This window comes from Dermacentor albipictus, chromosome 3, assembly GCF_038994185.2.
Source record: "Dermacentor albipictus isolate Rhodes 1998 colony chromosome 3, USDA_Dalb.pri_finalv2, whole genome shotgun sequence".
In the NCBI taxonomy this organism is placed as follows: Eukaryota; Metazoa; Arthropoda; class Arachnida; order Ixodida; family Ixodidae; genus Dermacentor; species Dermacentor albipictus.
In genome coordinates, this window is record NC_091823.1 from 2,204,704 (window position 1) to 2,230,675 (window position 25,972).

At 48.7% G+C, this 25,972-nt stretch overlaps 1 protein-coding gene across 5 annotated transcripts in view; it reads left to right on the forward strand.

Moving 5' to 3' along the window:
• The window catches only part of LOC135919920 (phospholipid-transporting ATPase ABCA3-like), a 223,301-nt gene that overhangs the window by 10,579 nt on the left and 186,750 nt on the right, over positions 1 to 25,972 (forward strand). For 3 of the 5 annotated variants that reach the window (XM_065453931.2, XM_065453932.2, XM_065453933.2), the window contains exons 2-4: positions 282 to 509; positions 598 to 677; positions 13,290 to 13,439. In XM_065453931.2, coding sequence (XP_065310003.2) covers positions 282 to 509; positions 598 to 677; positions 13,290 to 13,439 — 458 coding nt within the window. Of the gene's footprint in view, positions 1 to 281; positions 510 to 597; positions 678 to 13,289; positions 13,440 to 25,972 lie in introns of those variants that run through there. The other 2 variants (XM_065453935.2, XM_065453934.2) reach the window with 2 other exon arrangements.

A 25,972-nucleotide genomic window follows, 5' to 3' on the forward strand; every position in this document is an offset into this window, starting at 1 on the left:
GTGGATGTGATGGAATAACTTGACAAAATGTGTTTAAGTGTGCCGTGTTTCGCGCTAACTGCGAAAAAATACGATTTTCTTGGACCGGCAGCACCTGTTACTTAGATTTGATAGGTTTTCAATTGTCTCTGTTTTCTATGGTACAACGCACTGATATGCTCGAATTGCGTCTGTGGCGTATAAAGCATAGCCGCAGGGTCGCTAGAGTAAACTTGGGAAGCAGCCCGTGTCTTGTGGTCGTCTTCGTGACGGGGAATTCTTTTTCGACCTGGCCCACACAGGGCGGCAGGCGTTCGAGAACGAGTCTGCGCTCGTCGGTGCCTGCGAGTCGGTCGAGTTTGACGCGTGCGTCCACTTCCGCGGCTACTCGGACGCCAACGAGACGTCCGTGTTGAGTTACGCACTGCACTACTTCGAGGACGAGAACCCAGGCAAGGTGGGCTTCCACATTGGCTTCCGACAACCCAAGGAGTTCCACTACGAGCAGGACACGGACAAGCCTCTGTGGGGTCAGTATCAGCACGGCCATCGTTTAAACGCTATAGCGCGAAGAAGCATGCTTTGTATCGCTCTGTCTTATAGACACCAAACTTCCAGGTAGGGCGTACTTGGCTCAAGTCGCCATCAACACAGTCCACATCACACTTCAAGATAAATACGGCCGAGGAGAAAACAACGTAAGTAGAAGTTCGAGCCGCATTGGGCAGATGCAAACATTGTGCAGGTGCGGAGCTTTCGCTGCACGGAGGAAGGAAACTAAGGAGAGGCCCTTCCCCCTCCGCGCGCTAGGAGAAAAGTGTGGCGGAAATGACGTAGTAGGTTCGAATTTTTTTGCTGCTTTCTTATTTATTTTTTTGCTGTATGGCCACGCCTTTTGGGCCGCAATGGCGGCGTTGTTCTGATTTTGAGCGCTCACACGTGTTGCTCTGGTAGGTTTCGTGCCGTGGCAAAGGCGCTGTGTGGGCGGGTTTGCGTTAGTCACCGTGTCTTGTCGCACTGTGTTACCTGCACCGTGCTCTGCCGGATGTTGCGCGAGCGCGCGCGTTCCGCGCGCGAAAACACGTTCCGGGAGCTCCGAGAGGCTCACTTAACTAACCAATACACACGCCTCTCTAAGACACTGTCGGGTCGCCGCCTCCTTGCCCGACTACACATCCAACACACCACCCTTATGGAAGAGCGAGTACGACTCCCTTTCGAGTGGAGATGCGCCCTCCACGTACGCCCTCTTCCTAACAACATGACACGTGAGGACCATAATGGTCGGCGCCTGGCGCGGGCGGAAGCCCTGGGCCGTCATTATGGGTCGAAACCCGGCATTTATTACGTGGACGCCTCCGGCCCCCACCATGGGGGATGGTACACGGCCGCAGTCGTCCACCAGTCCAAAACAGTTAACGGGCTTACATTTCGCGCCCGCGACATAACTCATGCGGAGGAGGTCGCCATTTCACTGGCAGCTACCCACCCTGATTCCAAAACAATTATCTCCGACTCGCGAGGGGCCTGTCGGAACGTCGAGCAAGGCTGGGCTCCATACTCAGCCTATCGACTACTTCAAAGTTGCACCTACACCGGGGACCCCGCTCACCGGAACATAGTATGGGATCCTGCTCATATGGGTCTCGAGGGGAATGAGGCAGCCGATGCCGCCGCCCGCGCGCTCTCTCTCCGGGCTTCCTTTCTCGACCCCCTAGATCAGGATCTCGAATTCAATCCTGCGTATTCTTTTAAAGACATTGTCCTGCATTATCAATCTGGCCATAGCCTTTACCCTCGCCCGAGTAAAGGTCTATCAAAGACGGAGGAGCGGCTTCTACTCCGTCTCTATACGAACACTCTGCTGTGCCCGGCAGCACTCAAACATTTCGATCGTTCTTTCACGGGCAGTTGTCCGCACTGTGCGGAGAAGTCTTCGGACATCTACCACATGGTGTGGGCCTGCCCATCTAACCCAGCTATTGCCCCTCACCCCAACCCCACTCGGGAGGACTGGGAGGCGACCCTGCTCGGCTGCTATGACCTGCAGGCCCAAAGGGCCTTGGTCGAGCGCGCCCGGGCAGCGGCAGACGCCACTGGGGTCCCGTACTAGGGATTCCACCCAGTATTTTAAGGGCCGGGCCCTTAAGGACCGGCCCATGTGCGTGCCTCCATGTGCTTCTCGTCTGAGAGCAATAAAAGTTTTTCACCACCACCACCACCACCACGCGCAGCGCGGCGTGGTTTCGCGAAAGATGTAAACAAGAGAGGAGGGTGGCACAAAAGGCGGAGCATCGCCATGAGCAACGCCAACTTCCGGCTTCACTTTTGCTTCACAAAGAGTGACGTCAGGGCCTATCCTTAGTTTCCTTCCTCCGTGTTTCGCTGCCAATATCACAGTCGAAAATGATGTCTATGGCCTTTGTTCGGACGGGCAGTAAGTGAGTTCGACAAAGCAATCTCTAAAGAGAGAGAGAATTGCCGTGGTACATCCCCTCTGAATTACTGGGCTGGCTATCTCTGAAACATCTTGTCAAATACCATCATGCTAGAACAGACCACCCGCTCTTTTTGTCAGTTCAAGTAGGTTATTAAAAAGGTCCCCCTGGACATCGCTGTTCCGATTTTTTCACTCGGACATTTCATAAACGACAAATATAACACTTTCGAGCGTTTGTTAAGGAATTTTCACGAACGCAGTAATTCACTGACATATGATTGTCCGCCGGAATATTTATCGTGATGTTACCCCCTCTCCGCTCCTTTGTCGCTAAATTTGATTTCCGTTGCGTTCAGAGTTCTCCAATATTTACGAGAAGTTTTACGTTGTTCGTAAACAACCCTTATGCGCATCTGAACAACCGTAATGTTCGTAAACAACCCTTATGCTTATGTGAACAACGCTTATACTCGTAAACAGCCCATAATCGCCTTGTCTTGTCATTTCCTTTCTTTGTTTTTTGTCTTTTGTGCGCTAAAACAGTAAAAATGCAATTAAACTTGGCCCAGGTCCATTCTGCAGCCATTATAACGCTCCGGATTGCTTACATGCCTAATTTACTGCTGAGGCCGCAATTACTGCACACACATTGAACTTCGTGTACATATTACCCATAACCTGTTCCTGATTTTAAATAAACACAAGGAATGTACTTTGTTTAGTTTACTGAAGACACCGGGGAAACGTCCTGCGAACTTTGAATATCCCTTAAAAAAGAGACAAAGGCAAAGAGAGACAAAGAAACAAGGGTGCAATAATTATTTGCGACAATTATAATCAGGCATTACAGTTTCGCTGCACATTGTACTCAATATGACCCCATTCCCATCAACAATAAGCTCGGCGTAACGTAGAGTTATATCAAGATTTTGGGAAGCATAGATGTTAACGGTCGTAGATACTACCAGGATCTTTTTTTTTTTGCAGAGACTTTACTTGATTCATACGTACTTAATTTCGCACTGAGATTTTCTATAGCGCTGGCCCCACTTTTGCTAAATTCGATCATCGTGGCATTTGTGGTTCAGCGCAACAGGCTAAATTCTGCGCCGCTCATAAAACGCTCACAAAGCTCTGCAGCGCTTGAATACGTAATTTATTACAAAAGCCGCCATCAACCCACCCATTTCGAGCTTTGTCCACACATCATCTATAACATGGCCCTTAGTTTCACTATATAAACACAAAAAAGGGGCTTCGCTTAGTTGACTGAGAACACCCAGCGAGTCTCCCATAAACGCATGGAAATACCGAAAGAAAAATTGAGTGTTCAATAATTATTATTGCGATAACAGGTAAATAGACACGTGAGTTTTCGCCATTCGCGTTGCCTTGAGGTCCCGTACAAAGTCCAAACCGATAAGGTCGCGCCACGCCAACACCACCTAGAAAGTGCAAGGGAAAAAATTGGAAAAAGGTGTGTGCGTAGCGAGAGGTATGGTTAATCTTATTGTTTAGCTCGGTTCTCTCTACAGACATATGTTTATCGTTTAGATTAACACGTCTGTGCTTTTAGGTTTGGTTATTACCTCTTGTTAAATTTGGCAATGATGCGTCTCTTTATGTTTACCACTATCGCCTTGTCCTTTTCTAACGAGCAGGGTAACTGTTTCAGCATCTCGTCAGTGCCGACCGGCATGTTCACCACGGCTCCTTTGATGTCAAACTGTCCGTTTCTCCAGTTTATGAGGCATGGGATCTGAACGCAGGGGATGCGTGGCGATATCAAACGTTCGGCCGTGTCGTTCAACACCGGTACAGTTGGTGGCATCGGCGGGTAACGATACCCGTTACTCAGAGTGTAAAGCGGGACTTTTTGCTTCTGTAGAAAGTTCCTACACGTAGCACAAACACACACCACGGGTCCTCCTGGCTGACCGCACTCAGGTACGGCTAAACCAAGTGTTTCACGCATCGCGCTACTCACCGGACTCAAATCTCGCATATGCCGAAGTCTTTCGCAAAGGTCACACGCAAATTCAAACGGATTGTCTGTAAAGTTCGTTTGGAACATGCGCGTCGCACTTGGACTTTCAGCCAGCCAAATCACATGGTCCGTCACATGGCGAGCCTTCACGTCCTCCAACTGCGTTGTATCGGCGGCTAGGCGCGCCGCTCTCCGAGCTGCATCCCTCGGCCGTTTCTGTTCGATATGCCGAGCACGTTCTTCTTCTGTCCCCGCAGCTCGTTGCCTCTTCCCGATTTCATTCTGTCGTTCATCCGCGGCCCTGGCACGAGATGCCGAACTAGACGACGAACCATCCTCATCTGAATCCACTCGCCTGGCCACTTCGTTCTTACGAAGCTTCTCGAGGCGTGCGGCTCGTTCTTCCTCCGTCTCCTTGGTTCGCTGCCTCCGTTTCGTTCCGACGACGAAGCCTGGGTTCTTTCAGCCTCTCCGACTCACTTCCCATATCTGCTGACGAATCCCACCGAGCCTCACCTTCTATATATTTGATGCAACACCGGCTCCTCCTCTGTTGTTGCAACGCGGTTCCACTGGCTCCTCACAGAGAAAGAACTATAACAAGAGGGGACACTCGGCGAAAAGCGCCAACAGGGAATACGTCACGCTATAATATTAACGCCGACCATTTGCTGCCGCGAGCATCGAAAAAAAAAAGTATGTGAAGTGAGATTAACAGAAATCGTCATATTTTTTTATTCTTTACAGGCAAAAGTAAATATATCTCCGTGTAAATGAAATTAAACTTAGCAGCTTACTTCCGTTGCCTAGCGACAGGCGAATCGGCGAATGACGAGCCAGATGCATGCGTCATTCGTCAGACACAGCGCCGAAGTGAGAGAGACCGGCCGCTGTTAGGATCGGCCTGCAGCTATTTCAGCCCGCTGCAGGTGCGTCGATCAATCCAGGGTGGTGGCGCCCTTCAGAGAACCAGCGAGGACAGCGCTAACCAACCGTGAACTTCCTTTGGAGAACTGCGGGCTACGGCAGCTTTGGAATGTAGAGGCGCCGGCTGGGTTCAGGCGTGACCACCTGACTACGGGGACGAAGGACAATGGATACCACGACGACTGCGCTGCAAAGGTAGTCAGCCCTCGGAGAGAGCACTGAAACTTGTGTGGCATGTGTGCGTGTAAAACTCCTACCCTCTTCTCTCAAAGGCGACCACGAGGACTTTCTGCGATGACGTCGAACGGAGTGGTTATAAGCGGCTGTTGTCGGCTGCTAGAGTGTGCTCGTCGTTGTGCTCTGAGCTCGTCAATGCACTCGTTTGCTGTATGCTTCGTCTTGCGGGCTCCATTTGGGAGTCTCGCTAGACTGTGTAAATGTATCCCATGTTCAAATGAAAATAATGTAAATAAACCCTGCTCGCCTAAGTCCCGACGAAGAGTCAAGGTCCTCCCTACAACTACAACCACCAAATCTAATAACTGGTTGACAGTAGTGAGATTGGCCTACGATTGCTGCCTAGACAGCAACGGCAGCTCACGGACGTTGGCACATGGTGACCGACCGGTATCCTGATCAAGTTGGAGGCGACTTGAGATTGGTCACCTCTTGCAACTGACTGGATATGGCGGAGAAGGACTGGTGATATGGTGCTACTTCAGTGGGTAAGCGTTTGGTTTTGGCTGTAAGATTTACCAGGCTTCAATTTCTCTGTGTTTGTTGATTTGATTCGCTAGGATCTTTTACTTGTATTCTGATTTGCGTGGGTATCCCAGCAAGTATTGTGTGACAGCAGAGCCAAAGCTTAAGGTAGCGACCATGGTCCTAATGTGTTTGACGGGAGCTGACCTGTTGTGGTTGTGTGAAGAGATCGAGGTAAACGTAGAGGAGGACTTGACGGAAGAAGAAATTCGTAAGACAATTCTAGAAAGTAAGAATGACTCAAAATTCATAGAACAAATGAGTAAACGAATTCTAAACAAAAAACGGGAACAAGAAGCAATTAGGCAAGAATGCCAAGAGCGTGAACAAAAACGGCAAAAGCTTGAAAGGGAAATGGCAGCAGTGAAGGAACAGATACAAAATTTGCAGCAGTTAAACGCAGGAAGTCAACAGCGGCTTGAGAAATCTGTAGGCTGGACGCAGCGTAAACGGGAAGTAGACAGCAGATTTCAGTCGAAAGGCGAGGAAAGTAGTAGCACCTGCGAGATTAGCAGCACATTAATTAGTAAACTTGAAGTGTTAGCCGCTAACGATGCCTTAGTGGCAGCAGAGGCCGTTAAAGGCCAGAGTGAGAGCGACGAGGTGCTGTGCCAACAGAGGACTGTAGAGACAGCTAGGCCAGCTGCGAACAAATTGGCACAGTTACCGCGCGTGTGCGTCGCTTGTAATGTTAGCGAGGTTGCCAGCGAAGTAAAGAGTACTGCTGACCCGATAGACACAAGCACCCATGTCGAGCCAGATCTGCGTGCCGAAGTGAAGTGCCAGCTGTGCGATGCAGTTGAGGGTAATTCTCAGGATTGCGAGCTGCGTAGCTCAAGAGAAGACAACTGCATTCTTCAGGGATCGGTGCAGCTCTCCGCCAGTCTAGGTAGGCAAGAGAGGGGTGATTTAGTTATTAATCACTCAGACTGTGCGGGTAAGAGACCGATCCGGGCCGACGAATTGTGTACCGGCCAGCACGAGGCGCCAGAGGACGGCATGAAAGAGACTTCAAAAAGAAAGTGCCACAGTAAGAAGCGCGCTAAAGATCGGAATGCGGTGGCTAATGTAGCGCAGCCAAAGACGGCGAAAGACGCAAAAAGCCCGGGTGCAAGGAAAAGAAAGATGCGGTCGTCGTTGACGATGTTGACGCATCAAAGACGTTCGAGCAACAGGTCAAAAAGAGACCGAGAAACATGTTCTGCACGGACGCGAATAAAGGGCTCGGGGCAGTTAAGTTCCTCGTCGTTCCGTCGTTCTTTTCGAAATTCAGTGTGTAGTGCGAAGGAGCGCAAGGTGGCAGGACGAGACGAGGTGACGAGGAGTCGCGACGCGGTCAGTCGAGTTCGTGAGGAAAGCGTGGCGCCAGGACGCAAATTGGCAGGAGACTATAACGTCTTGAAGGAGCTGATTGTGTGTCAGCCCTTTTGTTGTTCCTTGGTAGCCAGAATAGCTTTTGAACCGCGACTACCTCGAGTACGGCTCAAAAGTATGAGTGAGACGTAAACATTTGGAACGGGAGGCCAAGAGAGCTTCTGTAGAAGTGAAACGTGATGATTTTTTTTTAGCGTTTGAAATTTTCGCGATCTGAGACTGGGATTTCTTTCAATGTGTAAGCAATGAGCTTTGTTTGTGTTTGAGAAGCTCCGAGATTTGAAAGATGAGGTTTAGGTAAAACTTTAGTCTCGCGAGTGTTGGTTAATGAGTATATAGGCCTTCTTTTTTTGTGTGTGTGATTAACCTGAAGGTCAAGGTTATCGTTGAGAGGCCTATGGTAACGCGCATGTGTTTTAGTTAACCTTCTTTTTTTATAAGTGTTTTTTATTTTCTTAGGTTAAGCGCGTAGGTTTTCAGTAAGTGCGTGATTTGCACTGAGAAGAGCTCTTAGGTCCATTAGCGCGTGTCCTGTGCGGACGGAAGGAAGCAGAAGGTTTCTGACTGGGTTGCTCGTGTGTGTTGAGGGCAGCCATATCCTGACTTCTCTAGTATGCGTGCGTGGAGCTAGTTATTGGAAGACACATTTGTTTAAAGGTTCCTCTGTGTTGCGTAAGTTACGCAAGTTTGGTTGTTTATTTAAGGAACGTGTCCTGTGTGGATTAAAGGAACAAATAGAAGTAAGCGTGATGAAACTTTATCTATGACGCAAGTACGCGTTCGGAATAGGGACCACAAAGCTAGAGCGATTGTAATTACGTGCCTGTCGAGTTGACCAGACTGTTCAGTGGCACAAGTAAGTGCGATAAGTACGTCACTGCGATAGGGTAAGAACAGGCTGTTCGTGAAGCTAGGCTGCTTAAGTTATGTTCGGGTATTGGTGGTTGAGAGCCTTCGGTTCAGTTCTGCGTAAACCTTTACTCTTGTGCAGCGCGACGGTCGGGTTTGGTCGAACTCAAGGGGAACGTGAACGCTCGCTTTGGCGGCACAAAATTTTGGGGGCAAAATTTGGGGTTCCCAGTTGAGTGGCTTGCATTGAAATTTTGATAGGAAGCCTGGTGGGTTAACAGCTAATTCCGAGCGTTTGCACACTGAGTGGTATTGTGTTGCCGGGATCGACTCTTCTGTGCCAGTTGTCGTGAGAGATGGTTGAAGGCATTCCAAGTGCGCAGGGGTTGCAGAGAGCAAAGCCGTCTTCTTGCTCGCCAGCCATTCTCTTCCTGCCCCGCAGTTGCCAGCACTGGCCAGGCGAGATTTTCCAGGCCACGCAGGAGCTGTTAGGAATGGCCTGCCAGGGTGACAAAGTGCAAGTTACTTCAGCCCGCTGCACGTGTTTCGATCCAAGCGGGGTGGTGGCGCACTTCAGAGAACTGCGGATAACCGGAAGCCACGCGGTGAGGGGTCAGCTCAGGGGAGTTCTCGAGGGGAGGTAATTGGCGGAACCGCCCCATGCGCTTTTCGAGACACAGACAATGTGCGAGGTCCGCTCTGGAATTTAGAGACGCCGACTGGGGTCGGGCGTGACCACCTGCCTACGGGGGCGCAGGAAAATGGATACCACGACGACTACGCTGCAAAGGTCGTCTACCTTCGGAGAGCACTGAAACCTGTGCGGCATGTGCATGTGAGCCTTTCTCCTCCAAAAGGGCGGGTCATCTTCAATGACGTCGAACTATGACGTGAAGCGGAGTGCTTATAAGCCGCGATTGTCGGCTGCTAGTGCGTGCTCGTCGTCGTGCTCTGTGCTCGAAATGTACTCGTGAGCTGTGTGCTCGTAAGCTGTGTGCTGTATATTCATCTTGCGGGCTCCATTTGGGAGTCACGCATATACGGTGTAAATGTATCTCTTGTTCAAAATGGTAATATGTAAATAAACCCTGCTCGCCTAGTCCTGTCGCCCCAAGTTCCCCCGATCGTCCTTCAAACCCGACCCCAAATCTAATAAGGCTGAATGGCACTCGCTCTGCACTTATACCGTTCAAACTACAGCTGTAATAAATCGGTTTACGGTGTAAATTTGGCGCTTTAATCCCATCTGCCCTCTGCCGAGAGGGTGCAAAGCCATTTCCTCCTGTCGTGTGACGTAACCGCTCATCCTCGACCAAAACCATGCTTTAATGCATCAGCAATGTTCCGACTAAGTGCCGTAAATGCACATGTTGTTACAAGGGACTACCCCTCTCCGCACACTCAGTTGAAATTTGTTGATACTCGACCGATATATTGAAATCTATTTTTCTAAGATTTTGCCCATTCAGTTACGCATGTGCATTGCCGTGAAGTTCCACATTATGGTGATGGTGCAATGTCCAGAATTCCTGAGTATGTATATGTTCCAAGGCACGACAGTGTCTTTTTTTAAGGTAACACTAAGACATGCACATGCTTGTTGTTATGCTATCCAAGGAATAAAATCTGATAATAAGAGCGATGACTTAATAAATAAGCTACCCATTGGTACATTTTAAGAAGTAAAAATAGAAAATACAATATTTAAAGAGCACTACTGAAAAAAAAAATCTTCAGTCTCGTTAAAACGGACGTTTGGGCTATAGCTGGTAAGCCATTTTAAACAGAACAGCGCTTGTCCGTGTCGCGTCTCCCTCCTTGTCAAAATACGCGCTATTTTGTTTCAAATGGCATGTTTCTCCAATCTGGTGGGAGACTGTCGAACTCAGTCCTATATGGCGTAAAGAAGAAATCACGCACCACGAGATCGAACCGCTGCCAGCATAACGCGGAAAGATGGATGCGAGCGAATAAACCACTCAGCCACGGCTTCGAACGCTTCCGCGGTGATACGCTAGCGCTTTTATACGTACCACGTGAATTTGCACGAATGTCTTTCAAAAATCGCTTTTCAGAACAGTGTTGCGCCATAGAGAATTGAGATAGGCATTAATCGAAAGCTGAGCCTCCGGACTACATACGCTGAAGCGGTATAGCAGCCGTGGTTTTATCACAGCTACCGTTTTTGTCTTGAAAACAGAGTCAAATTTTCGTCGTCTCCATAGGCAATCATTGCTGAATCTTCAACTTCTCTGTGAACAAAACTTAGCTTGCTACAGCGTGATCACTGCATTTGGCTCGTGTGGATTGTCTTTTTGAGCATGTCTGTCACCTGACTTTTTCAATATTCGACCTGTAGCATTAATAATTCACGAAAAACCCCCTCGTTCCATAGAAAACGCTCTGGGGCGCTAGTTGGTACGTGTCCAGAATTCGACGTTTCAACACGTGCCAAGGCTTGCTCCGGATAGATCAGGTCCCGTCTTTGTCCACTTTCAACAGGTGCCTGTATCCGCCCAAGCCACCTCAATTGTCCAAGCTCAACTCCGTTGCGGAGGGGTTCATATCCCCCCGGATACCATTTATGCAAAACCCGGGGCTTGTCTACAATGGCGGCCAATACGGGGGCTGGTGGGGAACGCGCCCGTGGGAACTAATAGCGCCGCGAGGAAGCGCGGCAGCAGCAGCGAGCGAAGGGACCTTCGTGCTGTCTATCGCTTCAACGCAAACTCGGCGCCGAGAGCCCATGCGGCTACGAGCCGTCGGTACGCTCTGCAGATCAAGGCAATGCGCGTGCGGCCGCGGAATACGCAGCGAAGTACAACGCCGCCCCGCCTTTGGATCCGCTAAATCATAAGAAATTAGGAAGAAGGAAATTGCTTCATAGTGCAACTTAAGTGATAGCAGTTTGAAATGAACCACTCTTCTCACCGTACCGTGCGCGCGCTAAGCACGAAGTCGCGGGATCAAATCGCAGCCGCGGTGGTCGCATTTCAACGGGGCGTTATGCAAAAACGCCCGTGTCTCCTGCATTGGGGTCACGTTAAAGATCGCTTGGTAATCAAAATTAAACAAGAGTCCCGCACTACGGCGTGCCTCAATAAAATCGTGGTTTTGACACGCAAAACCACATAATTCAATTCTACGGTGCGCACGTCGCAAGACGTGGAAAGCGGCGACGCGTCGTGGTAAGTATGCTATAGCAGCTAGCGTTATCGTTATCGGCTAACATTGGTACCTTGTTCTCGATCCAAGGCTGCAGGTCACACTCACCCGCGCTTTCATGAACGAAATGTGACTATGTATAGGTACATAGGTTGTTTATAGGCAAGTTGTTTATTCAATTACTTTCCTTTCCATTAATTTATTGCTTCTTTATTTCATTTATTAAGCACAAGTAATTTCCCCTATGTTGTCCTCGGTGTCAGTGTTTGTTGGCTTCTTATGATATGACTAATAAATATTGTGCCCCTCGGTTAGCACCCCCCCCCCCCCCCACACACTTTTTTTTAACGTATAATTAGAGCGCTGCCAATAGGTTGTGCTATCACTCTTGCTTGGCCTCTTTATGGCTTGTTATTGTGATACATTTATTTGCTTCTTATGCCAAGGAACGATGGCTACGATACTGATAAAACAGATAAAAAATTATTGTCTACCGTTTAAGGCGAAGTAATGAATACGATAGCAACATGCTGGAATATTACATGAAGTGTAAGACTCGTGGCTATAGTGGCAGTATAGGAACAGAAGTAAATGTAAGCTGACTAAGTAAAAAACGATCTATAGCATTAGGCGACCTCAGTTTCAATCCTTTCATCGAACAATTTCATTTGTGTTTATTAATTAAAGCCAACGTATTTCTTAGTGACTTTATCACCACTTTTCCGTATCGTGTATGTTTCAAACCTCTCTGTTGGGCCGATCCCGGAGGTAGCGCACAGCCGCGCCAATAAACTTATATCATATTCAGGTTGGAGCTCTGTTATTGTTTCGCACTTGCAATATTAAATTCTGAGGAGAATTAAGATAGCAGGCATGCGCCATCAGTGTCTTGTTTTATGACATTTGTTTGTGGGCTGCCATTCTCAAGATTTTGGTGAATAATTTTGTGAAGAATGTAAAACGTGATATGAGTCATAGAATGGCGTGGCGATATAACCCGCATATGGCGCATGTCATATAGAATGGCACAGCATATAGTATAGATATACCTGAATGTATGCGGAACTTAACGGTGACGACGACGTCACATTCGTTTTGAGTGTCCAGATGACTGTTATCGCAATAAGAATCGAACAGAAAGCGTAGAAATCAGCGGCAAACATTTCAAGGCTGCTGCATCGACGCGTTCACAGGGCCGTCCTGTCGTCGCAGTGTCTGAATGTCTGCAGCCGACTCTCCTTGAGGCACCACCGAAACGATCTGTCTGCAGTCTCTTGGTCTTGCTGTTGGCGTCGGCGCAGTGTGACAGAGGCGCCAACACTACAGAGACGGCTGTTGCGAGATATCGGCAGACAAAAACAGGCATCATGTCGGCCTAGCGTGACCCGGCCTTTACTCGTAGACCACAAGTTCGACAGCCCTTTTTGGAATAAAATGAAACACACCCAGATATGACCAGGAGAATTGCGACGTGGTTGATACGGCGTAAACACAATCTTGCTGTTGCGAGCACGACAGCTCGCTTGCTGTAGCAAGGTTGCTTTATGATCGGAAAGTGTGTTTTGTGATAAGTTTGGGGCGATTGACGGCTGCAATTTTACCAGAATTGTGCACGTACGAAAGACCCTGCCAGTGTGTGCAAGAATCGACTCCCGTCTCACCCAGTGCCGCTCACTATGTTGGCTTCCCGAAAATGCGCTGAGTGGTTGTAATATAGCTGTGCGCAGCATAACGTTTTCTTATTATTCTTTGGTTGGTCACTAACTGAATTAGCGTTTGCAAACATGTGGAAATCTGAATTTTCAGATTACGGCGAAAGCATTCCCAAAGCCCGACTTTCCGGAGGACATTGAGCCTTACAGGCGTGGTGTATTCTGGCTCGTGGCCATTGTCTTCCTGTACCCCATGTGGCGGCTCGTGGCCAGACTGTGCACGGAGAACGCGCAAGGACTGCGGGTTTGTACTTCTTGATTTAATTCTGCAAAATGCATCTTCAAACAATACATGTATGTGTGACTGAATTTGGCAATTGGCCGAGTGTATTAGAAAGCTGAGAAGCACTTTCGGTCGTTGGACTGACCTTTATATGTATGTATGTATGTATGTATGTATGTATGTATGTATGTATGTATGTATGTATGTATGTATGTATGTATGTATGTATGTATGTATGTATGTATGTATGTATGTATGTATGTATGTATGTATGTATGTATGTATGTATGTATGTATGTATGTATGTATGTATGTATGTATGTATGTATGTATGTATGTATGTATGTATGTATGTATGTATGTATGTATGTATGTATGTATGTATGTATGTATGTATGTATGTATGTATGTATGTATGTATGTATGTATGTATGTATGTATGTATGTATGTATGTATGTATGTATGTATGTATGTATGTATGTGTGCGTGTGCGTGTGCGTGTGTGCGTGCGTGTATTGCCACGTGTCGGTAGTGGGTCGAATCCAAAAGAACAAAGATCGTGGTTTTCTTCCCTGCTCGCGAGCCAACCCCGACGGATGCGTTGGCCAGGAGCGAGCTGCTCAGCGGTTAAAATCGAATTTGCAATTTTGGCACAGAAAAATCGACTGCACTATGAGGAACAAACATGCGGAAGCGCGACCTTGAGAGCCCGCTCAAAGCGGTTCAAATGTCTTAAATGGATGGATGTTATGAGCGTCCCCTTTGGAACGGGGTGGTGGGTTGGCTATTATACTGCCTAATGTCCTACCTAGGTTAAACAGTAAAAAAGAGAAAAGAAAAAAAAACCACTATGAACTACCCCAACCAAATTTTCTGAACCCCTATTTCGGCTTTTGTACGCCTCCGTTTTTTGTCGTTTCCCTACTTCCACCAATCCTCCGATCGCCTCTTACTGCCACGCTTACTGCCACGCCGAAGTGTGCCGCGCGCCCTGGCGTTTAAAAATGGCGGGCGGAGGCCGGTTTGTTTATTGTTGTCGTTCGCGGTTTTTTTCGGTATGGCGTGTTTCTTTCTTTTTGCTTGTGTGTGTGTAGTAAGTAAGTAATTTGTACTAAACATCATATAATAATTAAAAGAAAATCAGACATCCACCCAACCGTACCAATTGCCACAAAGGAATCCCATACGGTTTCCTCGTACGGAAAGCATCGCAGTTGATGAAAATTTCGTTATTGTCCGGGGCTCGAACTCGGGACCACCGCCTTTCCGGGGCAGCCGCTCTACCATCTGAGCTAACCAGGCGGCTGGCAGATGGCAGAGCGAAGTCGAATTTGTTAACAACTCGAAGCAAGAGTTTGCCGTAATAGTCCTTTGTAGAAAAGAAGTATATTACGTCAAACTATTGATTTTGCTTACGTGGTCGCGGTCGGCTCTGTTCCGAGTTTCAAACGCATTGCTTGCCCAGAATATGGCACGGTCGTCCAGCAAATGGAGCAGAAAGAGAACTTTCAAAGGTAATCAGTTTTCTGAGCCAATGTATTCATGGACGAACACAGAAAACCAATGAGTCGCTCAACTAACTCATCTGGTGGCGCTGCCCTAAGAAAACTTTGTCAGTGCTTACACATTTAAGACAACAACTAACAATGCGGTAGCCTACTAAAATGACGGTAATTCTGCACGCAAAGCTGTTCTGGAGGCCCCTGGAATTGTTCCAGGTCTTTTTTGTAATATTGCCCTCGACAGGATGGACAAAGAGCATGTTGACAGGGCACAATTCTATGACTCTTTTGAGAGTAAAAAAGGACGACGAATAAGGAGGAACACTAAGAAGGGTTTTGGAGACACCTGCAAGAAAGTCAGCAGTGAAATATATTCTCCCGAGGCATTTTGAGCATCCACAAGCAGTATACGAACATAAAACTTCATTTTTCTCAAATTGCATTTTTTATTAATTTGTCAAATTCAATGTACCTTTCCTCAGAAAGTATTCATCCCATTCCAGCGAATTTTTGTTCACATGTACTACAACCAGTCATAAATATTCTGACCTAAAAAAATATCTGATGATATGAATGATAACACTGGAAAAATTTACACCGCAAGAAACTCGCCTTGGGGCCTTGTGCAAGGAGACATATTCTTTTTCAGTGTGAAATCCGAAGTGGATATGTTATCTCTTTAGTTAAGATGTAACCTATTGGTATTTAGAATAACACTGTGCAATATCACTACATTCCTTTGCGTTATTGCAGAGAAAAGGTACATCAGATAATTAAACACACCTGAAATTTTGGGAATGGGCTACTGGAAAGGCAAACCATCTAGACACAAACAAACTCTCATGTTGTACCCAAGAGCATTTTTGTAAGCGCGTAAAATTTGATGCGAAAAACTTTTTGTAGCGCTCGTCCTGTGTTCTGCTTGTCCCTGTGTCATTTTTTGCTCTATGTATCCCAGTCTGAATGTATCCCACCATCGCGCCCAAACTTCTTCCCTGCTAGAATATCTGCAGCCGTTTATAAAATATTACGTTAAAACTAACACGTACCATTTACCCTACCATACCTCCTTAAACCCCCAGAACACTTCTGAAGGCTCGGCACAAACTGCTGGAGGTGCGGGGTAGCCCTCACGCATGTTACAAACCCCTCCAAGTATCATCACTACGAATACAGTGCCAGTCGAAGCTATCGTGCATCGGGCCAGCCGCAGGATCAGGGGACTGGCCCCTGGCTGCACAATCGTAGCACCAGCGTCCCCCATCGTGCTTCAGCAACCTAGAGAGCCACCCACCTTCCGTGGAGCTTCGTCGGAGGATCCAGAAACCTGGCTGGAGACTTTCGAAAGGATCTCGGTCTTCAACAACTGGACCTCTGAGGACAAGCTGCGCCACGTGTACTTCTCCTTGGAAGATGCCGCGAAGACCTGGTTAGAGAACCGGGAGTCGACCCTTACGACGCGAGAGCTGCTCCCAAGTAACGTCCTACGGCCTTTCCGGAGCATCGTCCTGAAAGAAAGGCCGAGGTTCTATTGGAAGCCCCAGTGCAGCTACCAAATGAGAATGTTGCCATCTTTACAGAAGAAATGAGCCGCCCATTTCGGCACGCCGACCCGGAAATGTCCGAGGAGAAGAAAATCCGCCAACTACTGACTACTGCTGTAAAGGGGGAACTTTTTGCTGGTATGGTACGAAGCCCACCGAACACCATCGACGAGTTCCTTCGCGAGGCCACCAGCATCGAGAAGACACTGGAAATGCGGAACCGGGAATTCAACCACCGAACGAACTCGACAAACTACGCCGGAGTTCAGTCACTGCCCATCGACGACCTGCGCGAGACTCTCCGAGTGATCGTGCGGGAGGAGCTACAGAAGCTGTTTCCGTCATCACAGCCTCAAGTGGTTTCGATTGCCAGCGTCGTACGTGAGGAGCTCCAACAACAACTTGGAGTAGCCCCTGAATCATCACAGCCTCAACCGCAAGCGATGACATGCGCTGCTGTAGCCCGCCGTCACGCTCCCCCTCTGCGCCCACGGCAGGGCCCAGTGACGGCACAGTTCCGTCATCCACCATCACCTCCGCCGCGAACACGCCAACCCGTCACCCCAGGCAGCATTCCAAGGAAGACCGACGTTTGGCGCGCCCCCGACCACCGTTCGCTTTGCTATCACTGCGGAGAAGCCGCGCACATCTACCGCCGATGCCCTTACGGCGAGATGGGACCGACCGTGAGGGTTCGCCATCAACGCACCGCGCCCACAGCAAGGCGAACGCCCACGTGACATCACCGACTTTCCCTCTGCCACACAGTGGAGTCCTCGACGACCGTCCCGTTCGCCGTCCCCAGGCCGCTACCTGTCGCCACAGCGCCGTCCATACAGTGGCCCAGCCGGGGCCGGTCCGCCAGCCCATACCCGTAAAACTAAAGGCAACAACCGATAGAGGTGCGGTTGCTGTTCGTCGAACTGACGAAGATCCTCCGCCGCCGACGAAGAAGCCGAAAAGACGATCTCGACGAAGCCATAAAGTGAAGAATACACCGACGAAAGACGACTTGACGACGCGACGTTGCAGCTTCAGTTCAACATGACGCAGCCGTGATCCGACGCCAAGACCTAACTGCAACGCAAGATAAAGAACCACCGATCTCGACGTGCTTCTCTATAGCCGCGCAGTCACCGCCTTAGTGGATACAGGAGCCGACTACTCCGTCATAAGTGGACCCATCGCCGCCCAGTTGAAGAAGGTTAAGACTGCATGGCAAGGACCTCAAATTCGCACCGCTGGAGGACACTTAACGCCGACTGGAATCTGCAGAGCAAGAATTACAGTTCAAGGCCGGACCTATCTGCCACCTTCGTTATCCTCCAACAGTGTTCACGAGACGTCATTCTCGGCATGGACTTCCTAAACCAACACGGCGATATCATCGACCTGAAGTCGAAGTCGATAACAATGTCGGAAGATCAAGCAATACCGCCGGGGAGCTGTAGCAGTCACCTCGCATTGACTGTGCTCGAAGATCACGTCAGCATCCCGCCCCACTCCAGCACTGTAATTTCCGTCGGCACGAAAACACCTGCAGACTTAGAAGGCATCATCGAGGGTGACCAACGCCTACTACTCGACCGTGACACTTGTGTCGCGAGAGGGATCGCTCGACAGCAAAGAGGAAAAACGAAAGTGTTGCTGACAAACTTCAGGCCGGAGTTCAAGCACATAAACAAGGGCATGACGATCGCATACATCGAGGAAATTCGGGAAACCAGCAATGCGTTTATCTACCCCGACGACCGTAGTTCCCGAACCAGACCAAGCAGCAACAGCTCAGAAGTCTGCTTCGACGATACAAAGACTGCTTTTCGACGTCATCGAGGATTCGACAAACACCAGTCGCAAAGCATCGCATAATAACCGAACAGTGCTCTCGACCACTCCGCCAGAGCCCTTACCGAGTTTCGACGTGAGAACGTCAAGCTATAAGACAACAAATCGACGAAATGCAGCGCGACATCATCGAGCCATCTAAAAGCTCGTGGGCATCATCTGTTGTCTTAGTGAAGGAAAAGGACGGAAGCCTACGTTCCTGCGTCGAATACCGTCGACTGAACACGATCACCAATAGATGACGCATTGGATCGGCTCCGTAACGCTAAATATTTCTCGTCGTTGGATTTCAAGTCTGGCTACTGGCAAATAGAAGTCGACGAGAGAAATCGCGAAAGGACCGCCTTCATCACGGCAAACTGCCTTTGTGAGTTCAACGTTCCATTCATTCCTGCAACGTTCCAGCGCGTCATGGACACGGTGTTAGCAGGGTGGAAGTGGCAGGCCTGTCTTGTTTACTTGGATGACGTCGTCGTCTTCGCCGGAAATGTGGACGATCACCTTAGGCGGCTTGCGACAGTACTAGAAACCATCAAGTCATCAGGGCTCACTCTGAAGCCGGGAAAGTTCCGCTTCGCTTACGATGAGCTTCTGTTCCTGGGCCACGTCATCACGATATCTGGAGTCTGCCGCGACCCACAGAAGACAGCCGCCGTCGCAAAGTTCCAGCAGCACGTCGACAAGAAGGCAGTGCGTACATTCCTTGGTGTGCATACTACAGGCGCTTTGTGAAGAACTTTTCACGCATCGCTGAGCCGTTTACACATCTAGCTAAATGTAATGTCGGGTTCAAGTGGGAAACGCCGCAGGCTGACGCATTTGAAAAACTCAAATGACGCATGTAGTCACCACCGGTACTTGCGCACTTCGACGAGTACGCCAATACAGAAATCCATACTGACGCCAGTAGCCTAGGCCTTGGTGCCGTTTTAGTCCAGATGAAAAACGGAGTTGAACAGGTCATAGATTACGCTAGCCGGTCACTGTTAAAAGTGGAAGGCTTCGGTGACCGAAAATTCTATGACCGAAAAGGAATACCTCGCCATCGTTTCGGCTACAGAAAAAGTTTGCCCTTATCTATGTGGTAGGCCATTCAAAGTCATCAGCGACCATCACGCGTTGTGTTGGCTAGCGAATTTAAAGGATCGTTCAGGACGACTGCCGCAGTGGAGCCTCAGACTACAAGAATACGACATCACTGTAACCTACAAGTCCGGACGAAAACACTGTAATGCCGATTGCCTATCACGCGCCACTATTGAACCGCCGCCGCAAGATGACGAGGATCACGACGCTTTCCTTGGAATAATAAGCGCGGAAGAGTTCGCTGAACAGCAACGAGCAGACCCGGAGCTAAAAGACCTCGTCGAGTGTTTGGAAAGGTACACCGACGTTGTTCCTAGGGCATTTAAGCGAGGATTGTCTTCATTCTCGCTTCACAACAACGTACTAGTAAAGAACTTCTTACTAGGCGCGCCAACTACCTTCTTGTTGTTCCCTCGATCAGCGCTGGGTGCAGAAGTTCAGCACGCCCTGCATGACGATCCGACCGCTGGACACCTCGTATTCTCCCGGATGCTATCGAGGATACAGGAAAGGTATTACTGGCCGCGCCTGATCGCCGACGTTGGCCGTTACGTCAAGACATGCCGAGACGGTCAGCGACGCAAGACACCACCGACAAGGAGCGGCATTACTAAAGGCGATCGAGCCTCCTTGCCTACCATTTTAGCAGATCGGGATGGACTTGTTGGGACCCTTCCCGACGTCAACAACCGGAAATAAGTGGATCGTCGTGGCGACGGATTACCTCACCCGCTACGCTGAAACGAAAGGATCTGCCGAAAGGTAGCGCAGCCGAAGTGGCGAAATTCTTCGTCGAGAACATCCAGCTGCGACATGGCGCCCCACAAATCCTTATCACCGACAGAGGAACGGCCTTTACAGCGGAGCTCACCCAAGCCATTCTGCAGTACAACCAGTCGAAGCACAGGAGGACAGCTGCTTCCCACCCACAGACGAACGGTCTTACGGAGCGCCTGAATAAGACCCTGACCGACATGCTAGCCAAGTACGTCGACCTCGAACCCAATACTTGCGATGCCGTCCTGCCGTACGTAACTTCGCATGCAACACGGCGGTCCAAGAAACAAAACACGTTGGCGGGCTAGTTGGTTAGAATCCATGGTAGAGTGTATAAGCGCGACTGAACGAGGACGTAGAAAGAAACAGATACACAGACATAGCGCTTCACTTTCAACTATAGATTTTATTTTCGCACGCATCGAAAAATATATACCGTGCGAGCGGAAACAAACGCAACAGCAAAAAAGAACATTCAGTGGTGCATTTCGATGAACCGTGCACGTGTGCAAGGCATTGGGAAAACATCTACTGCAATGGCCACAAAGATAATCCGAGGAATCGTATCTCCTTTTCAGATAGCGACACCGAAGGCTTGCTTACGCACTTTTGCTCTAATTTTGCAATCTCGTAGGCCTCCACAATCTCCCTCCTCATCCTGCTATGAGCCTTATACAGAATGAAAGCGCTTTCAAACATGGGCTTGCAGGAGCCGAGATTGTTCCTTACAAATCAAGACATATTTACTTTAAACTAACAATATTTACGACATGAAAGGATAAGAGCCGGCTGACTACACATGTGCAGCTTTGTCTACCGCTCCTTAAATCGGAAGCGCAGCGCGCGCTGTCCTTTGGTGCCGCGCTCTGTGAGCACGGAGAACAAAAGAGAATCGGTTTCATTTCCGGATTTGTATTCTAGTTGCTGGAACAGCGAAATAATTGCTTGACAAATAATTGAATTATGAAAGAGGAGAACGTTTTCCCTCCCACAAGGTAGGGAATTTTTTTAGAAACAGATAAAGAATCCGAGAAGAAGAAAGGCAGGGAGGTCAACCAGACGGTTTGCTACTGGGGATAGCGTACCCCAGTGTTGCACTGCAGTGCAAAGCAGCGAACTGCGATGCGTCCATAAGCTCTATTAAAGTGCTGATTTGGGCTGGGTGGTGCATGTAAGGAACGGGTAAATAATCACTATGTCATAACATTTACCCGTGGATAAGGCACATTGAACAATTGGTGTTGCATGCTTGGTCAAAAACAAGTAAACCTTGAATCATTACGCCATGTCGGCACTGGGCGTTCTTTCTTTCCTATTTTTCTTTGTCTTTTTGACAGTACACACAGTACTAGCACAGTACTAGGCCCTTCATCTTCAGTCACCTTCCCGTAGTTTGCACACATGTCGGTGCATGTTCGCGATCTTTATTCTGCCGTATAAGAACGTGCGCGCTCACCGGTCTTGTTTCAAGATGAAGCGCCTAATGTTTCGATTACATCTTAGCGCAAGAATTGACAACACATGAACAGTAAAGATTATGTGTAATTGTTGTTTGTCATTGAATGGACAGTTATAGACAGAGACGACATATTTTGGAATTATTATGGGAATGAGTTAATTAAAGCAACAACATTACAGTTCGGCAAATCCCTTTTACTGGGTTAATTATTTCCCGCATTCGAAAACTTCATCCAGCCATTGGATCTATAGGCCGCCAGTTCCCTTCGAGGCCATATGTTGCTAAATGCAAACGCAGTTACGGTCATTGACCACTCCCTGCGTTTCGGTACTGACATATAGTGCGCACAATTTTTGGCGTAGAGCACCAATGTAATTCCCAGTGCAGCATCATCTGAGTGCCGCAAATTTGTTTATATTGGCGCGAATGCCAACGGCTCTTCGTTCACTTAAACATATGCTGTATTACTGAATACAAGTTGCTTAACGTGAGAACATTGTAAACACACGCATATATTTGCGCATATCATCAGCGTTACAAGGCCCGTATGCGCGGTAAGCTACGACCGGAATAGAGGATGCGTACGTATATATTTATTGTTATTGCACCTTTTGGCATAAGGCTAGCTCTCACATTTTGCACGTATCTTCATAATGCGTAGAGTTTGCGTGTTCAATAAAATATTGTTGGATGAAACTGTGAATACAAGCGCACATTCGGACAGCGTGTACAGTTCTCATCGCGAAAATACGGATGTTCGCATAACAAAAATACGGAATTCCATCTGTTTCGTGCAAATCAGTGTAGCCACTCTATTTATACAGTGAAACGTCCGTAAAAATTAAAACGGGTAGGACTTACATATATTAACGAAAGCTTTTGCCGAATTTTTGAAAGACGACATACTTTCCGTATTTTTACCTGCAATTTTTCCGTATAATGACGGAAATTTGTTACAGTGCAGGTACTACAATAGTAAGACCTTTGTGGCGCAAGCTACCGCCCCATACCAAATCGGACGCTCATAGCATCCATCCATCCATCCATCCATCCATCCATCCATCCATCCATCCATCCATCCATCCATCCATCCATCCATCCATCCATCCATCCATCCATCCATCCATCCATCCATCCATCCATCCATCCATCCATCCATCCATCCATCCATCCATCCATCCATCCATCCATCCATCCATCCATCCATCCATCCATCCATCCATCCATCCATCCATCCATCCATCCATCCATCCATCCATCCATCCATCCATCCATCCATCCATCCATCCATCCATCCATCCATCCATCCATCCATCCATCCATCCATCCATCCATCCATCCATCCATCCATCCATCCATCCATCCATCCATCCATCCATCCATCCATCCATCCATCCATCCATCCATCCATCCATCCATCCATCCATCCATCCATCCATCCATCCATCCATCCATCCATCCATCCATCCATCCATCCATCCATCCATCCATCCATCCATCCATCCATCCATCCATCCATCCATCCATCCATCCATCCATCCATCCATCCATCCATCCATCCATCCATCCATCCATCCATCCATCCATCCATCCATCCATCCATCCATCCATCCATCCATCCATCCATCCATCCATCCATCCATCCATCCATCCATCCATCCATCCATCCATCCATCCATCCATCCATCCATCCATCCATCCATCCATCCATCCATCCATCCATCCATCCATCCATCCATCCATCCATCCATCCATCCATCCATCCATCCATCCATCCATCCATCCATCCATCCATCCATCCATCCATCCATCCATCCATCCATCCATCCATCCATCCATCCATCCATCCATCCATCCATCCATCCATCCATCCATCCATCCATCCATCCATCCATCCATCCATCCATCCATCCATCCATCCATCCATCCATCCATCCATCCATCCATCCATCCATCCATCCATCCATCCATCCATCCATCCATCCATCCATCCATCCATCCATCCATCCATCCATCCATCCATCCATCCATCCATCCATCCATCCATCCATCCATCCATCCATCCATCCATCCATCCATCCATCCATCCATCCATCCATCCATCCATCCATCCATCCATCCATCCATCCATCCATCCATCCATCCATCCATCCATCCATCCATCCATCCATCCATCCATCCATCCATCCATCCATCCATCCATCCATCCATCCATCCATCCATCCATCCATCCATCCATCCATCCATCCATCCATCCATCCATCCATCCATCCATCCATCCATCCATCCATCCATCCATCCATCCATCCATCCATCCATCCATCCATCCATCCATCCATCCATCCATCCATCCATCCATCCATCCATCCATCCATCCATCCATCCATCCATCCATCCATCCATCCATCCATCCATCCATCCATCCATCCATCCATCCATCCATCCATCCATCCATCCATCCATCCATCCATCCATCCATCCATCCATCCATCCATCCATCCATCCATCCATCCATCCATCCATCCATCCATCCATCCATCCATCCATCCATCCATCCATCCATCCATCCATCCATCCATCCATCCATCCATCCATCCATCCATCCATCCATCCATCCATCCATCCATCCATCCATCCATCCATCCATCCATCCATCCATCCATCCATCCATCCATCCATCCATCCATCCATCCATCCATCCATCCATCCATCCATCCATCCATCCATCCATCCATCCATCCATCCATCCATCCATCCATCCATCCATCCATCCATCCATCCATCCATCCATCCATCCATCCATCCATCCATCCATCCATCCATCCATCCATCCATCCATCCATCCATCCATCCATCCATCCATCCATCCATCCATCCATCCATCCATCCATCCATCCATCCATCCATCCATCCATCCATCCATCCATCCATCCATCCATCCATCCATCCATCCATCCATCCATCCATCCATCCATCCATCCATCCATCCATCCATCCATCCATCCATCCATCCATCCATCCATCCATCCATCCATCCATCCATCCATCCATCCATCCATCCATCCATCCATCCATCCATCCATCCATCCATCCATCCATCCATCCATCCATCCATCCATCCATCCATCCATCCATCCATCCATCCATCCATCCATCCATCCATCCATCCATCCATCCATCCATCCATCCATCCATCCATCCATCCATCCATCCATCCATCCATCCATCCATCCATCCATCCATCCATCCATCCATCCATCCATCCATCCATCCATCCATCCATCCATCCATCCATCCATCCATCCATCCATCCATCCATCCATCCATCCATCCATCCATCCATCCATCCATCCATCCATCCATCCATCCATCCATCCATCCATCCATCCATCCATCCATCCATCCATCCATCCATCCATCCATCCATCCATCCATCCATCCATCCATCCATCCATCCATCCATCCATCCATCCATCCATCCATCCATCCATCCATCCATCCATCCATCCATCCATCCATCCATCCATCCATCCATCCATCCATCCATCCATCCATCCATCCATCCATCCATCCATCCATCCATCCATCCATCCATCCATCCATCCATCCATCCATCCATCCATCCATCCATCCATCCATCCATCCATCCATCCATCCATCCATCCATCCATCCATCCATCCATCCATCCATCCATCCATCCATCCATCCATCCATCCATCCATCCATCCATCCATCCATCCATCCATCCATCCATCCATCCATCCATCCATCCATCCATCCATCCATCCATCCATCCATCCATCCATCCATCCATCCATCCATCCATCCATCCATCCATCCATCCATCCATCCATCCATCCATCCATCCATCCATCCATCCATCCATCCATCCATCCATCCATCCATCCATCCATCCATCCATCCATCCATCCATCCATCCATCCATCCATCCATCCATCCATCCATCCATCCATCCATCCATCCATCCATCCATCCATCCATCCATCCATCCATCCATCCATCCATCCATCCATCCATCCATCCATCCATCCATCCATCCATCCATCCATCCATCCATCCATCCATCCATCCATCCATCCATCCATCCATCCATCCATCCATCCATCCATCCATCCATCCATCCATCCATCCATCCATCCATCCATCCATCCATCCATCCATCCATCCATCCATCCATCCATCCATCCATCCATCCATCCATCCATCCATCCATCCATCCATCCATCCATCCATCCATCCATCCATCCATCCATCCATCCATCCATCCATCCATCCATCCATCCATCCATCCATCCATCCATCCATCCATCCATCCATC